This window comes from Cervus canadensis, chromosome 33 (genome assembly GCF_019320065.1).
Source record: "Cervus canadensis isolate Bull #8, Minnesota chromosome 33, ASM1932006v1, whole genome shotgun sequence".
NCBI lineage: Eukaryota > Metazoa > Chordata > Mammalia > Artiodactyla > Cervidae > Cervus > Cervus canadensis.
Genome location: NC_057418.1, coordinates 1,328,147 through 1,352,171, shown reverse-complemented (window position 1 = coordinate 1,352,171; position 24,025 = coordinate 1,328,147). Strand labels below are relative to the sequence as shown.

Here is a 24,025-nt window from a genome sequence, read left to right as displayed (position 1 = left end):
TGCAACTGACAAGGGCTTAATTTCCAAAATATACAAACAGATCAATAGAAAAAAAAAAAACCACAATCAAAAACGAACAGAAGACGTAAACAGACATTTCTGCAAAGCAGCCACACAGACAGCCAACAGGCACATGAAGAGATGCGCAATATCGCTGTTAGAGAAACGCCACGTCAAAACCAGAATGTGACACCACCTCACACCACCATGAAGAAGAATGACCATCATGAAAAAGTCTACAAATAATAAATGCTGATGGTGTGGAGAAAAGGCAACCCTCCTACACAGTTGGTGGGAATGTAAGCTGCTGAAGCCACTATGGAAATCAGCAGAGAGGTTGCCTACAAAACTAAAAACAGAGTTACCATATTATTGAGCAATCCCAACTCCTGGGCATGTATCCAGAAAAGATGAACACTCTAATTCAAAAAAGATACATGCACCCCAATAATCATAGCACCACTATTTACAAGACTCAAAACACGAAAGCATCCCAGGTGTCTACCAATAGATGAATGGATAAAAAAGATGTGATGTATATCCACACACACACACACACGCATGTTCACGTGTGCTGAAATACTACTCAGCCATGAAAAATAATGAAGTAATGTCATTTGAAGCAGCATAAATGAATTTAGAGATTATCATACTAAGTGAAGTCAGTCAGAAAGAGAAAGAGAAATACTGTATGTGAGTACTTATATGCAGAATCTAAAAAAATGATACAAATGAACTTTTTTTACAAAACAGAAACAGACCCAGGGACACAGAAAACAAACTCTGGCTACTGAGGGAGGAATGAACGAGGAGTCTGGGATGAACAGACACACACCATGTACAAGATGGATACACAGCAAGGGCCCGCTGCACAGCACAGGGAAGCTACAGTCAACATCTTGTGATAACGCATAACAGAAAAGAGTCTAAAAATATATATACACACATGTGAGTATCTATGTCTACATGTATAACTGAATCACTCCTGAAACTAACCCTTTATAAATCAACTATACTTCAATACAAAATATAAAATCTTATTGATATAATTATACATATTGTTATATATCATATTTTCCCCAGAAATGAAGTCAACTAGTCACAAAATATTACATGTTTAGAGACTAGCTATAGTTTCCCATTCTTACCTGTTCCTATCATTTCATTATCAGTCGTATCCGGCAGAGCCTTTGGCTCAGTTTTTGTTCTATCCGGTTCATCAAGGTTGACTTCCGCAACAGAGTCTAATGAATCAAGCAGCACTACTGGAATAACATAAAAGAAAAATTAGGAATATAAATAAGCTTGTATGGTTTTATTAATAAAATACTTAAATCACATGCAATCTATAAAAACAAAGATAAATGTTTACATATAAAGAATATGTAACTATATACCTAGAACAAGAATGATTTTCTTCTTATATACAACACAGTAGGCTTACATCAAAACTTATCTATGCTTAAATACAGGTCTAACGTATATTTATATGTAAAAGGCAAAGGGCTGAGGAAAATAACCAAAGGAAAAAACCCACCTTTTTCTCTTAATTTTATTGACACATAGTGCTGATTAAAAACTGTATATATTTGAGATCTATGGCTTGTTTTTTTTGTTTGTTTGTTTTTTTTTTGTGTAATAAAGTTTTATTAAGGTATAAAGGAGATAGAGAAAGCTTCTGACATAGGCATCAGAAGGGGGCAAAAGAGTACCCCCTGGCTTGTTGATCTGATAAACATATACACTATAAAATCCAACCAGTCCATCCTAAAGGACACCAGTCCTGGATGTTCATTGGAAGGACTGATGTTGAAGCTGAAACTCCAATACTTTGGCCACCTGACGCGAAGAGTTGACTCATTTGAAAAGACCCTGATGCTGGGAAAGATTGAGGGCAGGAGGAGAAAGGGACGACAGAGGATGAGATGGTTGGACAGCATCACCAATTCAATGGACATGAGTTTGGGTAGACTCCAGGAGCTGGTGATGGACAGGGAGGCCTGGCGTGCTGCGGTTCATGGGGTCACAAAGAGTCGGACATGACTGACTGACTGAACTGAAGTGATACACTATAAAATAATCAACCAAATCAAGCTAATTAACATATCCATGTACCCTTTTTGGTGTATGTGATGAGAACACTTAGGATCTTCCTTCTGAGTGAGTTTCACGTATACAACATTAATTGCAGTCACACTGTTGCACATCAGATATCCATAACTTACTTGTACCCCTTAACCAACCTCCATATGCCACAAGCCCAGCCCCTGGTAACCATAATTCTACTGTTTCTAGGATACTGACATTTTTAGATTCCACATATAAGTGAGAATATAAGTATGCATATATAAGTATGCACACATAAGTATGCATCTTTCTTCATCTGCTTATTTCACTTACTGCAATACCTTCACATTTATCCATTTTGCTGCAAATGGCAGGATTTCCTTTTTTTAACTATAAATACATTTTCTTTGTCCGTTCACCTTTTGATGGACATGTACGTTCTAGCCATGTCTTGGCTATTGTGAATAATCCTGCAATAAACATGAGTGGGGCTTCCCAGGTGGCTCAGGGTAGAGAATCTGCCTTGCCAATGCAGCAGACCCAGGAGACGCAGGTTCGATCCCTGGGTCGGGAAGATCCCTCGGAGGAAGTAATGGCTCTAGTATTCTTACTTGGGAAAATCCCATGGACAGGGGCATGGTAGGCTACGATTCACAGGGTCACAAAGAGTTGTACACTACTTGGCAACTGAGCACACATACAAATATGGGAGTACAGATATCTCTTCCAGTCATATATCCAGAAGTGGGATTCTGAATTATAAGGTAGTTTCACTTTTTTTTTTTCAGGAACCTCTATCCTGCTTTCCGTAATGGCTGTACCAATTTATATCCCTGCCAACAGTGTACTAATGTTCTCTTTTCTCTATATCCTCGCCAAAAATTATTTTTCCTCTTTTTGATAACAGTCATCTAACAGTGTGAGGTGATATCTCATTATGGTTTTGATCTGCATTTCCCTGATGATTAGCAAAGTTTAGTAATTTTTCATACACTTGTTTGTCCAGCTGCATATCTTGAGAAATGTCTATTTGGGTCCTCTGCTCACTTTTAACTTTTGTTGTTATTGTTACTGAGTTGCATGAGTTTTCTGTTTATTGTGGTTATTAATCCTTTACCAAACACATAGTTCATAAATATTTTGCCCTAATTTATAAGCTGCCTTTTCACTCTGCTGTTTTCCTTTGCTATGTATGTAGAAGCTTTTTTAGTTTAATTCAATCCCATTTAGCTATTTTGCTTTTCTTGCTGGTGATCTGGGGGTCATATCCAAAAAATTATTGCCCAGTATAACATCAAGCAGCTGTATTCCTATGTTTTTCATTTTTGCATTCATGGTCTTATACTTAAATCTGTGATCCATTTTGAGTTGACTTTCGTATGTAGCATGAGGTAAGGATCCAATTTCATTCTTCTGCATGTAGATACCTAGTTCTCTAAACATGAAGTATTGAAGAGACTATCTGTCCTCATTGTATATGCTTGGCACCCTTGTTGAAGATCAGGTGACCACAGGTGCATGGACGTATTGTTTCACTGGTTTTCTGTCTGTTTTTACACCAATGCCACACTGTTTTGGTTACTATAGCTCTGTAATACATTCTGAAACTAGGGAGTGTGATGCCTCCACACTTTGCTCCTTTCTCAAGCTTGCTTTGGTTATGTGAAGTCCTTTGTGGTTTCATAAAAACTTTAGGATTTTTTTTTTCCTATTTCAGTGAAAATGTCACTGGAATTTGATAGGAATTTCACTGAATCTGTAGATCACTTTGGATAGTATGGACATTTTAACAGTAGTAATTCTTTTAATCTATGAGCACAGAATATTTTTCTATTTATTTTAGTGTTCAATTTCTATCTGATATTTTATAGTTCTAGGCATAATTTACCTCCTTGATAAAATTTATTCCTAAGTTTGTATTCTTCTTAATGTCACTGCAAATAGAATTGCTTGTTTGTAGTCTTCTTGAGGAATATTTGTCTAGCTTTCGTATCAAGGTGATGCTGGTCTTACAGACTGAGTTTGAAAAAATTCCCTCTTCTTCTGTTTTTTAGGAAGAGTTTAAGGAGGATTAACATTAATCATCTTTGAATGCTTGGTAAAATTTATCCATAAAGGCATTTGGTCCGGGGTTTTTAAAAAACATATATCCTTAAATACAATAAGAAGAATTTAAGGTAGGCATAAAGAACATATTGAGAAAAATCTATAAATTTTAATTCATCAGAAATTATTTAAAAACAAGATACAGTAATTTATTCAGACTTAAATATAATTCTGAACAGACCAACTGTCTATAAAAATTTATGAATACACATAATATTTACCATTAGCCAGCATGCCAGTTTTTTCTTCTTCCTAAATTAAAAAAAGAAAATTATATGGTTTGAAATTGAACTCATATGAAATGACTACACTGCAAAGAGTAACAGAACTTGAAAGGCAGCACCTTACCCCATTGTGAAAAGACCAAGAAATACGCTTCCTGGATTTCTCTCACCATGCTCATTCACTGACCATTCTGTAGGACTAGACAGTGGAGCAGTGAGAGAACTTCTGCAAGTCTCTTCTGAACCTTGGTGGTCACCAGCAATTAATTTAGGCCTTCATGCACCTTGTTTAAAGTACCTGATGTCATCTGTTCATCTACCTTGCTCAGAAATCACCCTCTTTAAATTGAACTCCAAGATAACATCATTAGTTTATGACAAACAGCAATTGTCTACTATTAGGTAGCTTCAAGGATAAGTTCTGTCTGGCATGTCTTGGTAAAAACTGAGAAAGGACAGAATTAAGAGTACAACATCCCTGAATGTGAACTGAATAATTTAATTGACAATTAACAATACTATTAACAAACTTAGCCCATTAAGTTTCAGTCAGTAACATCACTATTGGCATAAATACTAGGGAGGGACTGTCTCACAAGGACAAGACCAAGCAAAGAAAAGTACAGTTTAATATACCTGTTTAAAAATTAGGATTTGAGATTTTAATGAAATTTTCAATTTTCAAAGCTTAAAGAAATTTCCCAAAAGAAATCTTTCAGAAAACCATCAACTGCTATGTATTTCATTAAGATTAAAACTGACATCCTGAGTTAACAAAGTGTCTGAGTATTAAGAGACTTATAACTTTACAACAATAGCAAGAATATAAAGAACTCTGTATTTCAAGCTCTTTTTAGAGCAATAGTCAGTAGTCAGCTAAGGTAATGAAAGAAGTTTCCAAACTGTCAAACATATAATTGATACATACCTGTTTAGGAACATTTGTTTTTTCTGATTTGGAATTTTCTTTGGAATTAGTCTCTCCTTTAGGAGTCAAAGGTGCATCAAGATCCTCATCTTCAAAATCATCACTATAATTTTCTGAAGAAAATAGTTTTTAAAAAAACCACAAGAATAATATAGTCAAAAAAGTAAAATTCCCAGGGAAAGACTATTGATTTCCAAAAGAAGTCTGCGTAAGAGTAGTTACTTAAATGTTAACATAAAGATATCTTTAAGAACACACTATTTTGAGGAAAAGATTGATGAGAATTCAATTATTAAGACTTGAGTAGGCTTTTTTTTTTGGTACTTTCAAGTAGTTATCAGTTTTATATTATTAATACTTTGAATTATTTTCCAACTAAAATTTTCTAGAGGTGTTCAAAATATTATATACTTTTAAAACAAACTGCAGTTATTTGATTCTTAAAGATAAAAATCTCAAATTTCTTACTTCTAAAAGGTGGCACTTTTGAAAAATCTAGACATGCTTAAACAAAGGTTGGATTTTACTTAAGTTGATTTTTTTAGTCTTTACAGTTATTTCTACTGTTACCCTTAAGCAGTATGAAAGGGTATGAAAACTTATGAAAACTCTATCTTTGACACCTCCCTTAGGAAAATACTAGCCTTAATGACCTTCACTGTTTCCCAATCCTAGACATCTCTCAGCTGAAGTCTCCCAAATTATTATCTCAAAGACTCTGCAGCAGAAGGCAAGCTCAGTCCAGTTAACATGATGCTATCAGGCTTCTTATGGTGAAGATGGGCAGAAACTGTCTGACCAGGATCTCATCATCAATTTTTAATTGGTTGTCTATAGCCCTCCAATTGAAGGACTGAGTGAGATTTGTGGGCTGCAGAACAAGAATGGCCTTTTCAGAAGAGAACTGATCATTTACAATCTTATTTGTATTTAAAAAATTAGATCATATTCAGAGACAGGATGGCCTGATGGGTGAAAGGCTGCATGAGGTTTGAGAGTCTGCTTCTGGAATGACCGTCTTTCAGTCTTCTCTTTGAATGGAGATTAAAATAGAAGTCTGAAAATAGGTAAGCTAAACAGAGATGTTCCAAGTGAGACCTACCTATAGACATATCTCCATTTCAGTTCACAGGTATACAAGGGTGGAAGAACATGGGTATTGTGACTTAGGCAGATAAACTAGATTGGCTGGTTAATTACAACAGTATCTATATTCTGAGGCTGAGAAGCTCACCTCTATTTTTCTTCTATCTGAAAAAGAACTCTGCCTGGAATTTTATAGTATCAGTAGACATAATCACATAACAGTTACAGAGAAATTACCTTGTATTAAATTCTAGATGCTAGGGCCAGTATCAGATGATTAACATTCTCATATTCTAGTGGGAATCACTGATTTTTAAGTACCTCAGGAATTAGTCTTGCTTAAGTAAAGATGATGAACAAGGAGGGAAGACATGTGGGAGGGTATAAGGATAAGTAAGTAAGTGTCAGTCGCTCAGTCATGTCCAACTCTGCCACCCTATCAACTGTAGCCCTGCAGGCCTCTCTGTCTATGGGATTCACCAAGCAAGAACACTGGAGTGGATTGCCCTTCCCTTCTCCAGAGGATCTTCCTGATCCAGGGACTGAGCCCAGGTTTCCTGCATTGCAGGCAGCTTCTTTACCACTGGAGCTACAGGGAAGTCCTATGGGGAGTATGACATAGACTTAAACAACTACTTGGGATTCAGGGACTTTCTAACATCAGTGGAAGAGGGTGTGGTGTTTGTGTCACCTCAAAGAAGCATCACAAGGAACAGTTCAGATACTGTGGCACAGTGCTTGTAGCGTGACCCAGAACCAGAAGACTTGTATTCAACTTCTGATTCTAGCATTTTTCAGCTGTGGAACCAAAAGCAAGTCACAAACTCCTTGCCTCATGTTCCCAGCTATCAAGTAGGAACAGTAAGAGTATTTATTTCAGAGAATTGACGAGAAGATTAAGAGTTACTGTTATACAATATGCACTATATGTTAGTCTTCGCCATTATGTTGAGCGGTAATAATTTATCTTTGTTAGTATTATAGCTTGTGTTATACTTAATCTGAATTAAAAGTTAATAAAGCCAAATAGTATTTAAGAAATGTACTAATCTAATATGCAATTTTCAGAACTACATTTTCTTGGCACTTAGTAACGGAATAGTCTGTAGGCAAATATTACGAACATGTAAAAGACCAATCTCAGGAATTGTGTCACAAATAAACTAGGTTTGAAGCAAGAAGGAAATGCCATTGGTAGACACAGAGAGAAATGAGAGGGACAAGAAATAAAAGAGAGGAAAACAATGAATCAGCAATTTCTGAAAGAAACACCAAGGGAAATTAAGTTTATATAAAAATGAAAGACTAAAACGCAATTGAGAAGGTGGTTCTCATATGAGAAATATCAGAGATAATAAATTCCACCAGCTCTTTCACATTGTTTGGAAAACAATGAAAATATTAATTTTTATTTTACTTTATTGGGCTCCAAAATCACTGCAGGTGGTGACTGCAGCCATAAAATTAAAAAGACGCTTGCTCCTTGGAAGAAAAGCTATGACAAACCTTGACAGCATATTAAAAAGTACAGACATTACTTTGCCAACAAAGGTCCGTATAGTCAAAGCTCTGGTTTTTCCAGCAGTCATGTATGGATGTGAGAGTTGGACCATAAACAAGGCTGAGCATCAAAGAACTGATGCTTTTGAACTGTGGTGTTGGAGAAGACTCTTGAGAGTCCCTTGGACTGCACAGAAATGAAACCAGTCCATCCTAAAGGAAATCAGTCCTGAATATTCATTGGAAGGACTGATGCTGAAGCTGAAACTCCAATACTTTGGCCACCTGGTGTGAAGAGCCGACTCGTGAGAAAAGACCCTGAAGCTGGGAAAGACTGAAGGCAGGAGAAGGGGACGACAGAGGACGAGATGATTGCATGGCATCACCAACACAATGGACACGAGTTTGAGCAAGTTCCGGGAGATGTTGAAGTACAGGGAAGCCTTGCACACCACAGTCCATGAGGTCTCAAAGAGTCAGACACGACTGAGTGAACAACAACTTTTACGCTTCTGATCTGTTTGACTGGAAGACATTGCGCATTCAACATTAGGGATTTCTACTATTATACTCCGCATCTGTAACTTTCAAAATATAATTTGCATAAACAGAAAACAAGCAAGCAATTCTTGATGTAAAAGCTCTAAAAGATACATTTTGGAGATATTTTTCCTTTTCTGGTAGAATACTTGGCTGATAAATTTTAAGTATGATGGAATTCAGAGGGTTTTCAGCCGTACCGTGTGGGATTTCAAGAACTTTGTAAATGGTGAGTACATGCAGACTCAGGTGTGTCCAACTCTTTGCAACACCGTGGACTGTAACCCACCAGGGCTCTTCTATCTGAGTAATTTTCTAGGCAAGAATACCAGAGAGAGTTGTTATCTCCTACTCCAAAATAATGCATAAAATGCATAAAGTATATGACACAAATGTTTTCAGATACTGGACAATCAGCAGTGCAAAAATATGATTCTTAAGAAAGATAAGTGAGCTTAAGTCTACATTTACTAGAAGGTACATAAAGCTCAACATTCAGAAAACTAAGATCATGGCATCTGGTCCCATCATTTCATGGCAAGTAGATGGGGAAACAGTGGAAACAGTGAGAGACTTTATTTTTTGGGGCTCCAAAATCACTGCAGATGGTGACTGCAGCCATGAAATTAAAAGACGCTTACTCCTTGGAAGGAAGGTAGACTCTGGGAGTTGGTGTTGGACAGGGAGGCCTGGCGTGTTGCAACTCGTGGGGTCGTAGAAGAGTCGGACACGACTGAGTGACTGAACTGAACTGAACATACATCCTGGAGTGCTAAGCAGGATCAGGGAGACCAGGACAGTCTTACTGTATTAAGAAAACAGAGATAAGAGTACTGAAAAGACAAGGTAGGCTGCAGGCAAGTGATAAAGGGATGAAGCTGAGCTGGTACAGTCTGCCAGCAATGCAGGAGACCTGAGTTTGATCCCCAGGTTGCAAAGATCCCCTGGAGAAGGGAATGGCTACCTACTCCAGTATTCTGGCCTGGAGAATTCCATTGACTCTATAGTCCATGGGGTCGCAAAGAGTTGGACTCCACTGAGCAACTTTCAGAAACAAAGTGCTAGAAATCTGCAGGGAGCCCCCTTGAGTCTCTGCTGCATACTGAATCATTTAAGTCTAGTTTGACCAAAGAACAAGTGGGATGTTGGAAGTTGGAAAATTTCCATATTTTGTACAGGGAAAAGTGGTTTTGAAGCTCTAACCAGCTTGAGTGTAAAAAATCCTTGTTGTTCAGTAGGGGCATCCAGTGAAAATATCAAGAGGGCTATGTCTCAGCAGCAGTGTCAAACTCTGCTAAAGTAAGGCTATTCAGGACTTCCCCTAACAAAGCAGAAGAAAAGCCTTGAAAAGATCAACCTTTCAGCCAGAACAAAGCTCAACACTGTTGAAAAGAAGAAAACAATATTAAAAATTCATTTTAACAATGTAAAAATCTACAAAATATTCAACACTCCATTAAAAATTTACTAGAATTACAAGGAGGAGAAAGTTACCACAACTAGAAGAGACCCAGAAATAAACAAATACTGGGATTGCAGAATACACTCAGTGTTGAGGACTTGAAAACAAAGAACATGAGGAAATATACTAAAAGAAATGAAAAAAAAAAATGCAAAAGAAACTTCTAGAGTTAAAAAAAATAAGAGATTAAAGAAGAAAAAAGATTAATGAACTTGAAAACATAACAATAAAACTAAAGCTGAGAGGAAAAAAGCTTTAAAAAATGACAGTCTTTTGACCTATGGGACAAAATTTAACTTTCTAACATACTTGGAATTAGGATCAGAAAGCAAGGGAAGTCAGGCATGACTTTGAAGAATTAATGGCAGAAAACATTTATTTGGATGGAAACCATAAATTAACAGATCAACTGATGCTCAACCAGCTGCAAACAGGATAAACATGAGAAAAGCACACCAAGATCATACTAACCAAACGGCCACTAAACTGACCTAAAGAGAAAAATTTTCAAAGAGGGAAAAGACACTGTATACACAAAATCACAGTAAGTTATTACTGGACTTCTCATGAGAAATGTCAGAGGACAACAGAAGGAAATCATTAAAGTGCTCAAAGAAAATAAATTACCTACAATTTTGTATCAAGCAAAAGTTCTTCAAAAACAAAGGCAAAATATACTTTCAGACAAACAATACTTGAGAGAACTTATTCCCAGTAGACCTGCACTATAAGAAAAGCCAGGGAGGTTTTACATGCTGAAGAAAAATACTACTAGACAGAAACTAAAAATAATAGTAGATCCCAACTATTTGAAAGCTGCTAAGAGAAAACATTTTAAAAGTTCTCATCACAAGAAAAAATAATTTTTTGCAATTATGTAAGGTGATAGAAGGTGACAAAGGCTAATAGAGTTTTGCCAAGAGAACGCACTGGTCACAGCAAATACCCTCTTCCAACAGCACAAGAGAAGACTCTACACATGGACATCACCAGAGGGTCAATACCAAAATCAGACTGATTATATTCTTTGCAGCCAAAGATGGAGAAGCTCTATACAGTCAGCAAAAACAAGACCAGGAGCAGACTGTGGCTCAGATCCTGAACTCCTTACTGCCAAATTCAGACTTAAATTGAAGAAAGTAGGGAAAATCACGAGATCATTCAGGTATGATCTAAATCAAATCCTTTACAATTATACAGTGGAAGTGACAAAAGATTCAAGGGATTAGATCTGATAGACAGAGTGCCTGAAGAGCTATGGTTGGAGGTTCATGACATTGTACAGGAGGCAGTGATCAAGACCATCCCCAAGAAAAAGAAATGCAAAAAGGCAAAATGGTTGTCTGATGAGGTCTTATAAATAGCTGTGAAAAGAAGAGAAGCTAAAGGAAAAGGAGAAAAGGAAAAATATACTCATTTGAATGCAGAGTTCCAAAGAACAGCATAGAGAGCTAAGAAAGCCTTTCTCAGTGATCAATGCAAAGAAATAGGGGAAAACAATAGAATGGGAAAGACTAGACAGCTCTTCAAGAAAATTAGAAATACCAAGGGAACATTTCATGCAAAGATAGGCACAATATAGGACAGGAATGGTATGGACCTAACAGAAGCAGAAGATATTAATAAGAATTGGCAAGAATACACAGAAGAACTATACAAAAAAATCTTCATGACCCAGATAACCACGATGGTGTGATCACTCACCTAGAGCCAGACATCCTGGAATGCAAAGTCATTTGGGCCTTAGGAAGCATCACTACGAACACAGCTAGTGAAAGTGATGGAATTCCAGTTGAGCTATTTCAAATCCTAAAAGACAACACTGTAAAAGTGCTTCACTCAATATGCCAGCAAATTTGGAAAACACAGCAGTGGCCACAGGACTGGAAAAGGTCAGTTTTCATTCCAGTCCCAAAAAAGGCAATGCCAAAGAATGCTCAAACTACTGCACAATTGCACTTATCTCACATGCTAGCCAAGTAATGCTCAAAATTCTCCAAGCCAGGCTTTAGCAATACATGAACCGTGAACTTCCAGATGTTCAAGCTGGATTTAGAAAAGGCAGAGGAACCAGAGATCAAATTGCCAACATCTGCTGGATCACCGAAAAAGCAAGAGAGTTCCAGAAAAACATCTATTTCTGCTTTATTGACTATGCCAAAGCCTTTGACTGTATGGATCACAACAAACTGTGGAAAATTCTGAAAGAGATGGGAATACCAGACCACCTGGCCTGCCTCCTGAGAAATCTGAATGCAGGTCAAGAAGCAACAGTTAGAACTGGACACGGAACAGACTGGTTCCAAATCGGGAAAAGGAGTACATCAAGGCTGTATATTGTCACCCTGCTTATTTAACTGATATGCAGAGTACATCATGAGAAATGCTGGGCTGGATAAAGCACAAGCTGTAATTAAGACTGCTGGGAGAAATATCAATAACTTCAGATATGCAGATGACACTACCCTTATGATAGAAAGCAATGAAGAACTAAAGAACTTCTTGATGAAAGTGAAAGAGGAGAGTAAAAAAGTTGGCTTAAAACCCAACATTCAGAAAACAAAGATCATGGCATCCTGTCCCATCACTTCATGGCAAATAGAAGGGGAAACAATGAAAACAGTGACAGACTGCAGATGGTGATTGCAGCCATTAAATTAAAAGACGCTTGCTCCTTGCAAGAAAAGTTATCACAACCTAGACAGCATATTAAAAAGTAGAGACATTACTTTGCCAACAGAGGTCGGTCTCGTCAAAGCTTTAATTTTTCCAGTAGTCGTATATGGATGTGAGAGTTGGACTATAAAGAAAGCTGACTGCCGAAGAACTGATGCTTTTGAACTGTGGTGTTGGAGAAGACTCTTGAGAGTCCCTTGGACTGCAAGGAGATCCAATCAGTCCATCCCAAAGGAGATCAGTCCTGGGTGTTCATTGGAAGGACTGATGCTGAAGCTGCAACTCCAATACTTTGGTCACCTGATTCGAAGAACTGACTCACTGGAAAAGACCCTGTTGCTGGGGAAGATTGAAGGCGGGAGAAGGGGATGACAGAGGATAAGATGGTTGGATGACATCACCAACTCAATGGACATGAGTTTGAGCAAGCTCCAGGAGTTGGTGATGGACAGGGAAGCCTGACCTACTCTAGTCCATGGGGTCGCAAAGAGCCAGACACAACTGAGCGACTGAACTGAAGGTGACAGATGCTAACTAGACTTATTATGGTGAACATTTCACAATGTATACAGATATTAAATCATAATATACACCTGAAGCTAATAAGTTATATATGTTAATTGTAACTTAATTTAAAAATAAATTTTAAAGATTCATTTCAAAATAAAAAGTAAAAAAATTCACTGAGAATGGTAACTATGTGAGAAAGTATAAATATAGACTTTTACATTATGTATAAGATTTATAATAGTCTGTTAAAAGCAATAATAATGTTGAGTCCTTCCCCAAGGCCACAGGTTCGAAGCCTTGCATCACAGAAGGACACCTCCAAAGCTGACTGAGCCCCTTTGTAACCTTGCCAAGAGGACCCTGATAATCACTATCAAGCTTCCTAATTCCCAGTTAGGCAAAGATGCCCATTCCAGTAAGCAGCCTATAGTACCCCAACCCATCACCTAACGCCAACCATCCAGCAAGAATTTTGTCTTAAGGCTATAAAAATTGGCTATTAACCCAGAAAAACTGTCGACTCTCCCATCTGTCAGCCCACTGTGCTTGCTGTACCCACTTTATTTCTGCTCTTTGTGCTTAATAAATTCACTCCCTTCTGACATGCTCTATGTCTGGAAATTCTTTTCCAATGTGCGCTCAGACTATCTCAACAACTAATACTGCTGTACTGTGGGGTTTTTAAGAGATGTAGAAGAAAAATGTATGCCAAAAATGGCCAAAAGGTTGGGGGAAGTTTACTCCTGTTAAAATTCATGTAAAGTGGCATAAGATTATTTTAAAGTAGGCTTTAATGAAGTAAAGACGCACAAGCACAGGTGAATCATAAGGCAACTGTAAAAAACACAGCTAAGAGGTGCAACTAACAAGCCACAAGGAAGGTTAAGATGGAATGCTATAAATACTCAAATCAATAAAACGTAGCACAAAAGCAACAACAACAAAAAGATTGAAAGGAACAAATGGCAAAATAGTAAATAACCATACCAATGAATATCTTTCTGCAAAGGGCAGAAACATTTCAACTAAAAGTCTGAGACTGACTGGAAATAAAACCAAAACTCAGCTATACACTACCAAAAGAAAACCGTTTAAAGTATTATAACACAGACACATTTAAAGTCAAAAGGCAGAAAAAGATGTATCTCCCTAACCATGCTTTGGAGGTATTTGTCCTGGCTGTACACATTCCCCGGGTCCTAACACAAAAATTCCTTTTTCCGTCTTCCCAATAGGTCCACTATCCACTCCCAACAAACAAAACAGTCCTGCTCTTATAACAATTTCTCAGTAGTTCTGTTTGTGACACAGGCAACTCACTCTACCTGTTCAAGCTCTTTCCAAAATAAGAGAAAAATAATTAAAAATAAAATTGTATTATCAAGTGAAAATGAAAGCTGCTCAGTTGTCTCCAACTCTTTGTGACCCCATGGATTGTAGCCCACAAGGTTCCTCTTCCATGGAATTCTCCAGGCAAGAATACTGGAGTAGGTTGCCATTTCCTTCTCAGGGGATCGAACCCAGGTCTCCTGCTTTGCAGGCTGATTCTTTACCAGCTGAGCCACAAGGGAAGCCCGCTCTTATCAATGTCTTTATTAAACGTTATATTATCTTTTCAAATAGTGTAAATTTTAAAATCAATGAAATTACCTGCCAGTTCTTCATGTTTTGATTCATTCTCATGTTTATCTTCAGTTAGCTCCATATTAGCTTGATTACTAGAAAATATTTAATATCACACATTAATAATATATTTCCATGAAATCTTTTGTGAATATTTTTTTAAAAATCTTAACATCACGTATTTCTTCTTATGTACTCTTGTTCTAGCAAAAGCTAAAAATCTGGAAACTATAAAGGCAATGTTTTAAAAATGAAGGATCTTCCAAGCCTGAAACTAACTGTAGCCACCAAAGAAATACAAGGGAGGGGGCGGGCAGAAAATGCCATATTTCTTAACTTTATACACAAATATATACAATTTTATACATAAATGTGTGCCTTATATTTCTCAGGACCCAGACCGCCTTTCTACACTACAGATTAGGTATGCCCCACAAGCTGCAAGAACCAGTCAAGTATATGAGGAAGCCAGAAAAAAAAACCTCCCAGAGTCAGCATTTCCATGCTAATAAGCAATTTCATCCCAAAATGGAAGCTGAATGAGAGCCTTAAACCAATAAACACTCAGCAAGGTATTTTAACTGTATTGTATATATTAGTTCATATACTGTGCTTTTTTCAAACCAAAGAATCAGTTCTACCTTTTTCAGTCCCCCAACCAAGTCTTTAGTGAGATCATTAGGAGGTCCAAGAAACTATAAACTCTAGTAACAGTAGCAGCAAACACCATATATTCAATACTACACTGTACTCTGACTAGGCTGCTCTCCAGTAGAAGTATCACAATTAGGAACATTGTTCAGTTCAGTTGCTCAATAGTGTCCGACTCTTTGCGACCCTGTGGACTGCAGCACGCCAGGCCTCCCTGTCCATCACCAACTCCTGGAGTTTACTCAAACTCATGTCCATCGAGTCGGCGATGTCATCCAACCATCTCATCCTCTGTTGTACCCTTCTCCTCCCACCTTCAATCTTTCCCAGCATCAGGGTCTTTTCAAATGAGTCAGCTCTTCACATCAGGTGGCCAAAATATTGGAGTTGCAGCTTCAATATCAGTCCTTCCAGTGAATATTCAGGACTGATTTCCTTTAGGATGGACTGGTTGGATCTCCTTGCAGCCCAAGGGACTCTCAAGAGTCTTCTCCAAAACCACAGTTCAAAAGCATCAGTTCTTCGGCACTCAGCTTTCTTTATAGTCCAACTCTCACATCCATACGTGACCACTGGAAAAACCATAGCCTTGACCAGATGGACCTTTGTTGGCAAAGTAATCTTTCTGGTTTTTAATATGCTATCTAGGTTGGTCATAATTTTCCTTCCAAGGAGCAAGTACCTTTTAATTTCATGGCTGCAGTCACCATCTGTGTCATTTTGGAGTCCCAAAAAGTAAAGTCTGCCACTGTTTCCCCTTCTATTTGCCATGAAGTGATGGGACCGGATGCCTTGATCTTAGTTTTCTGAATGTTGAGCTTTAAGCCAACTTTTTCACTCTCCTCTTTCACTTTCATCAAGAGGCTCTTTAGTTCTTCTTCACCTTCTGCCCATAAAGGTGGTGTCATCTGCATATCTGAGGTTATTGATATTTCGCCTGGCAATCTTGATTCCAGCTTGTGATTCATGCAGCCCAGCGTTTCTCATGATGTACTCTGCATATAAGTTAAATAAGCAGGGTGACAATATACAGCCTTGACGTACTCCTTTTCCTATTTGAAACCAGTCTGTTGTTCCATGTCCAGTTCTAACTGTTGGTTCCTGACCTGCATACAGGTTTCTCAAGAGGCATGTCAGGTGGTCTGGTATTCCCATCTCTTTTAGAATTTTCCACAGTTTATTGTGATCCACACAGTCAAAGGCCTTGGCACAGTCAATAAAGCAGAAATAGATGTTTTTCTGGAACTCTCTTGCTTTTTCGGTGATCCAGCAGATGTTGGCAATTTGATCTCTGGTTCCTCTGCCTTTTCTAAATCTAACTTGAACACCTGGAAGTTCACGGTTCACATATTGCTGAAGCCTGGCTTGGAGAATTTTGAGCATTACTTTGCTAGCGTGTGAGATGAGTGCAATTGTGCAGTAGTTTGAGCATTCTTTGGCATTGCCTTTCTTTGGGACTGGAATGAAAACTGACCTTTCCAGTTCTATGGCCACTGCTGTATTTTCCAAATTTGCTGGCATATTGAGAGCAGCACTTTCACAGCATCATCTTTTAGGATTTGAAATAGCTCAACTGGAATTCCATCACTTTTACTAGCTTTGTTCGTAGAGATGCTTCCTAAGGCCCACATGACTTTTCATTCCAGGATTCTGGCTCTAGGTGAGAGATCACACCATCATGGTTATCTGGGTCATGAAGATTTTTTTGTATAGTTCTTCTGTGTATTCTTGCCAAATCTTCTTAGTATCTTCTGCTTATGTTAGGTCCATACCATTTCTGTCCTTTATCTTTGCATGTGCCTATCTTTGCATGAAATGTTCCCTTGGTATCTTTAATTTACTTGAAGAGATCTCTAGTCTATCTTGAAGAGATCTCTAGGAACACTGCTAAAAACAAGGAAACATTAAGAAATACTCCAAAGGGACAAGAACTTGTGGCCAGCAAACCTGTGTATGCTTATTCTGTGCTGTCACTGTTAAGACGGCCATCACCACGGGCCATTACGGTCCCTGCAAGTTCTTGCTGGGTAAGCCAAGAACATAAGGCACAGACCCTCCTTCCTAGGTCATTTCTCAAGAGTTGCAGTGATCAACTCCAAAAGACAGGCAATGTTTCTGCCCTCAAAACAGGCTTGTTTCTACCTATTAAAAAAGCAATCAAGTCCCCAAGCTCAGTGACCCTGTGCTGTAAAGCAACCTACTACATGGGTGGACAGCCATCATGGACCCCATGAACCTTGTGGGACAGGGAAACTGAGGCAGATCAACACGGCGCTTGGGTCCTGCTTTTGTCAAGAGAAAGTCATTTTGTGCCTGACCTAAGAACCCTTGTCAATTGTCAGCATCCATAAACCACAGTCTGGTTTGCATGTAGGGTAAAAATCTCAGACTCTACATAGCTCACGACAGTCACAGCTTTGTCCACTGTCTCTAAGAAACCAAGCATCCCGAGGAGACCAGGCACTCTAATGACCAGAGGGTATGCGTTTCCTAACCCTTAATTTAATTGTAGTTTGGTGTTCTTAAAATCTTAAACTTGTAATCTGACTTCTATTTATAATTTTCAAAATTAAACGGAACACTTAAAACTGAGGATATTAAAGATATCAGGTCACACAAATCTCGAGAATGCCAAAGGTCTATGGCATACACAAGGCACCAGCTAAGTAAACTAGTAGAATTTCCAGGATAAATGAGGTTTCCTGATAATCTTTACGGTGAACCATACACAAAGGTAGGACACAAAGGTAGATCTGTCTTTGCTCCCTGGTTCCTCTTTCCCTGTTTGTTCCTATCTTATTTTATTTTTAAAGGTTTTGGCTGCACCACACAGCATGCAGGATCTTAGCTTCCCAACCAGGGATCAAACCTGTGTCCCCTGCAATTGGAAGCATGGAGTCTTAACTACTGGACCACCAAGGAAGTCCATCCACTGAGCTTCTAATAGCTACCTTGACTCACTTTATCCGTAGAAGACGACTTAATAAATTATCTTCCTGGTTAGGTCTACTTAGCAATATGTTGTTCACCTCAAAAATATATCATGCATGAAATTTTAGATATCTAGAGACTCAAATACAAATATATTCCAGTCGATATACATACCAATCATGTTCTACACACTCATAAACACACACACCCTGATCAAAATAATGAACAGAAAATAGAATTAAAAATAAGATTTAAATTTTGCCTGTTATATTTACCCCTTTAATTACACGCATATACTAGCTTTATAAAAATATAGAAAGACACAAAAATTATTTAATGATTTGTTTATATTGTATTTACATTACCTGTGTAAAGCTTTAAAATGTATGGAGTCATTAGAATCCAATTCCTTATTTAACCTTGAATAATCAATGGACGATGTTAAGCCTTTCTCAAGCCTGGCAAAAAATTGTTCTTTTTCCTCTTGTTCTTCTAACGTGTCCAGTCCCAAACCGAGAACACTATGATTAAGCTCAGAAACTATCTCTAAATAGAAAGCACAAATATATTTCATTAACAAATACAATTTGAAGAAATTAATTTTAATGTTGCATTTATTGAAATTATATAGCAAAACTTAAAAAAAATCTATAACATTTTACCTACTCTCTTACCACCAAACATAGATTTATGTTCATAATACATAAGGTTATGTGGATTCTCCAGAGGTGTAATTCTAAACCTTCAGGGAAGATATTAAATCTGTCTATACACTTCAGTTAAGGAGGCTCCAAGAGAGCTAAGAGTTAATTTTTCTAAAAATTCTGACTATAAGCATCATAATCTGTCAACTTATATCCCCCACAATTCTTACCATTGGCTTCTAAACTGTCAATACTCAAGATAGAGGTTCCACTGCTCTTAAGAAACTGAATCCTTTCAGCAGACTCCTCTTCTGTTTCCATAACAGGCTGAGAAGTCTTCTTTGTTTTCAAATAGCTTACATTTGTCCCAAACGGTCCTGGGATGGGATTTAATATAGTTGGATATTTACATTAAGAGAATTATTTTGACCACTATGTCAACATAGTAATACTGTTAAATTAGCTTGGATTTGTTATGCTATTATATGAGTTATACTAGGAGACAGTAGCTAAATCTGCTACGTGAAATAAAAATTCACCAGACGAAAAATTCACAAAAGGAAAATTAAAATTCTATTTGATTGTGTGAATCTTACCCAATGGAATATTTTAAAAATTTGCATCAAGACTTTAAAAATTAATTATTCTGAAGCACAAGTACTTAATACATAAACCATGCCACTTGAAAGATATCTCCTGCCTTACGTGAAGGAAGGAAGGGAGACAACTCCAGGCTGGGGAACAAGGAGGTCCAAGGGTCAAAAATGGGAGGGCAGGCCACACGCAAGGATACAAAAAGGTCAGTGAGGGTAGTCTGGAGGAAGTAACCCTAAGGCAGGAGTCAATGGTCAGACCATGCTCATCTTCATAGGCTGGGGAAAGGATTTTGCTCGTCATTCTAAAAGCATTAGAAAACACTGTAAAAGTTATACAATATCAAACTTTCTTTATCCCAGCAGTACATAATTGTTGCAAAAAACTGATATATGGAAAAAATAACTATAATGTATGATATAAAGATTGAGATTAGAAAAACACCACTTTTGCTTAGAAGAAAGCCTTATCAAAATAAGTTAACAAACTCTGACTTCAATTTCCTATTTAGTGTCCTACTGGAAAGGGTTCAGAATCAAATTTTATGGCTCTGTGTGAATAATGGTTTTAATGGGTCCAATAATAGCTTTAACACAGAGAAAATCAGATTTCACATGAAAATACGCATACCAAGGTTGGAGCGCTGTCGAGGCATCTGTCCAGGGGTCTCAGCGGGGCTCTGAAGCTGGACTCAGGGATGTGACCCACACTAACCCACCTCACAAGAGACTAATACAACCAAAACCAAGATCTGATTCAGCTATTTATAATGAAGAGTATAACCAGTAGAAAGATAGTTTCACCTTCTCTGCAGAACATTTTGTCTTAATGGCAATTTAAAGAAAAAGCAAAATTATAAGGTAGAATTGGTTCAATGTTGATGTTTAATAGTGTCTCTTTAAGAAATGCATTCCTCTCAAGAGGGGTGGTTCAGTTCTCCCTTAGAAGCTTCTACATTCTTGCTGGCAGGAATCATATTTTGTCTTTGTATACTAGTGCCAAATACTCAGAAGGCAATACAATCTCAGTAAATGCTTGTGAATGGACGAGGGACCAGGTTATGCTCTTGGGTAGAGAAACTTTCTCCCTTGTGTTTAAATGGACATTGTCAAAGTTTCCTTCCTAAGTATCCTTTGCATCCCTTACTAATCAAATCCACTGACTGATACATTCTTTTAAGAAAAATTTAGTCTCTTTAATCAGGTTACACTAAGTGTTGGTCTAGGACTCATTCTTTCGTTTAGGGTGAGTTTGCATAAGTTTGCACACCCCAACTCTAATTCACTACTTTCTAGGAGAGAGATTTTAAAGCTAATTTTAAAGCTAATTAGTCTCAAATTTTTGTCAACTATTTCAATAGTACTTAATCATATAATATCCTCTTCAAGCACCAATATGGGGAAAGATTCTAAAACAAAAAATTCTTCATATATAAACTTTAGCACTGTGCATAATTTATAGATTTATGAAAAAATACACTGAATTTTTCAATAAGGCAATTCCTTACTGTAAAGTGTTAAAAAGAACAGGGAAATGACTATTAAATTGTAACATTTCCTTATTAAATACATTTATTATTTACTGTTGAGGGTCAAGGAGTACAAGGAAAAAGAAGAACTATAGAAATCCTATCAGTTCATAAAATAGTGCTTAAAGATCCACAGATTCTGTTATCACAGGTACTTAACAGAGGTAGCCTGGGGATCCTTATGAATTCAGCAGTATCACATATACTAGCTATAATGAAGGAAACAGGCAAGAGAGTAATTTTTCCATTGTAAAAATGTGACTAGGGAAGGTTCTGAGAGAGGTATATGCATGTGGTAGACAGGATCAATGAGTTCTTTACCATTAAGACAATGGTATTTGTTTTTTTTTTTTTACTGTTATTAACAGACAGTGATACCAAAATCAACAGGTCTATTAAAATCTTCGAAATCCAATGACATCAACACATTGTCAGAGTATCTTATTAAATCACCTTAAATCAATTTACCATTAAACATAACATATAAATATACCTATATTATTCACCATCTAAAACTAAGTAATTATAAATTATTTGAATGTAAAATAATCTGAAAATGCAGAAATACAGATTCTCAATTATATAGCAAATATAAAGTTATATAACATGAGAATCAATGCAAGCTTAAAATTCACTATTAGTATTATTTTCCTTATATATTGAGTTGGCCAAAAGGTTCATTTGACTTTTTCCAAAAAATGGCTCTAGTAGCGCTTAGTTGTCTTTAACGTCATTAGAAAAAATTTTGTTAGATTATACTGTGACGGCTGGCATACCAGGGTGCATTTAAAAAATAAAAAAACCTTACCAAAACTGGTGAATTGCCGCATATCCATTTTAATACTGAAGATGGAAAAAAAGCAACATATTCAGTGTATCATACTTTATTATTTCAAGAAAGGTAAAAATGCTACTGAAACATAAAGATTTGTGCAGTGAATGGGGAAGGTGTCGTGACTGATCAAACTTGTCAAAAGTGGTCTATGAAGTTCTGTGCAGGAGTTTTCTCACTTGACGATGCTACATGGTCAAGGAGCCCAGCTGAAGTTGATAGTGATCAAATCGAGAAATTAATTGAGAATAAATGTTATACCATGCGGGAGACAGCTGACATACTTAAAATATCTAAGTCAAGCACTGAAAATCCTTTGCACCAGTTTGGTTACGTTAATCACTTTGGGTGCCACATAAGTTAAGCAAAAAAAACTTTCTTGACTGTATTTCCACATGCAATTCTCTACTGAAACGTAACAAAAACGGTGCTTTTTAAAATAAATTGTGATGGGTGATGAAAAGCGGATACTGTACAATAATGCGGAACCAAAGAGATTGTGGGGCAAGTGAAATGAACCACCACCAACCACACAAGACTGGTCTTCATCCAAAGAAGGTGATGTTGTATATATGGTAGGGATGGAAGGAAGCCCTCTATTATGAGCTCCTTCTGGAAAAAGAAACAATTAATTCCAACAAGTACTGCTCCCAGTTAGACTAACTAAAGGTAGCACTTGACAAAAAGCGTCCAGAATTAGTCAATATAAACCACACGATCTTCCATCAAGATAATACAAGTTTCTTCAATGACCAGGCAAAAACTGTTACAGCTTAGCTGGGAAGTTTTGATTCATCCGCTGTATTTACCAGACACTGTACTTTTGGATGCCCATTTACTTTGGTCTTTACAAAATTCTCTTAATGGAAAAAATTTCAATTCCCTGGAAGGCTGTAAAAGGCACCTGGAACAATTCTTTGCTCAAAAAGATAGTCTGGGGAAGATGGAATTACAAAGTTTTCTGAAAAATGGCAGAAGGTAGAGGAAAAAAATGGTGAATATGTTGTTCAATAAAGTTCTTGTTGAAAATGAAAAATGTGTCTTTCAGTTTTACTTAAAAAACCAAATGAACTTTTTGGCCAACTTAAACAGCACAGTAAGAAAATCCAGAATCAAAAGTCTTGTCTGCCCCCTTGTGGTCAAACAATTTAAAATGAGCAGTATTTACCACCACTTTCAAATTCATCTTCAGTTATCCACCATGGCACTGTATCTTTCTTCTTGGCTTCTTTAGGTTGTCTAGGTGTTTTATTTGAATTTTCAAAAGAATCATCTGAAAGCTAAATCAGATATAAGCTACTGAATTTTATATTCAAGAATCCCAGATTTATCACTGAAAATGTTTCTCTTAGATCCTGACAATTAGTGCTTGTCACAATGATTAATAAACTTTAGTGAAAAAATTTTATTTCTCCTTTTCTACCCTTTAGGTCCAAATCTTACTACAATCATAAACTCCTACTCTAAATCCAATCTACCTCCCTTACTCTCAGCCAGTATCTCTCTCTCAGAAAATGAAGACCCTACAGTCAAAACCACCCTTCTTCTCACTCCCTCCACTCTACCAGGTGATCCTACTGCATTGCCATCTCATTCCCTCCCCAACTTCCCATCCCTCCTTCCCTCAGGTCACTAAACCTGCTCACTGCTGCATCCCCGGGGCCAAGCACAGCACCTGGCATAATCGTAGGATAAAAGAATGAACACTCAAGTCTCCTCTAACTAGAAAAGGACTTCCCAGGTGGTTCAGCGGTAAAGAATCCCCCTGCCAATGCAAGAGACGCGGGTTTGATCCCTGGGTCGGGAAGATCCCCTGAAGAAGGAAATGGCAACCCACTTCAGTATTCAAGCCTGGAAAATTCCCTGGACAAAGGAGCCTGGCAGGCTACAGTACATGGGATCACAAAAGAGTCAGACTAAACAACAAATTAAAAAGCAAACAAAACAAACAAAAGAAAGAAGCAGAGGTCCTTAGTCCTACATCTCCCTTTCACTCTACCCATCACTTTTTTTTAATATATATTCTAACTTCTCAAGGTCATTGCTAAACTCCTTAAAGTCTGGTACCCATCCAAAACAACTCTCCTCAGTCACCAAAGGCCTCCAAAAATCCACAGATAAAG

The 24,025-nt window shown here is 37.4% G+C and overlaps 1 protein-coding gene across 4 annotated transcripts in view; it reads right to left on the bottom strand.

The window, feature by feature from the left end:
• The window catches only part of CEP162 (centrosomal protein 162), a 117,701-nt gene that overhangs the window by 84,057 nt on the left and 9,619 nt on the right, over window positions 1-24,025 (bottom strand). For 3 of the 4 annotated variants that reach the window (XM_043457062.1, XM_043457059.1, XM_043457060.1), the window contains exons 3-9: window positions 23,071-23,182; window positions 19,179-19,325; window positions 18,670-18,850; window positions 14,750-14,817; window positions 5,326-5,438; window positions 4,395-4,425; window positions 1,149-1,265 (exon numbers count right to left, since the gene is read on the bottom strand). In XM_043457062.1, the coding sequence (XP_043312997.1) occupies window positions 1,149-1,265; window positions 4,395-4,425; window positions 5,326-5,438; window positions 14,750-14,817; window positions 18,670-18,850; window positions 19,179-19,325; window positions 23,071-23,182 (769 nt within the window). The remainder of the gene's footprint in view (window positions 1-1,148; window positions 1,266-4,394; window positions 4,426-5,325; window positions 5,439-14,749; window positions 14,818-18,669; window positions 18,851-19,178; window positions 19,326-23,070; window positions 23,183-24,025) is intronic. The other variant, XM_043457061.1, reaches the window with a different exon arrangement.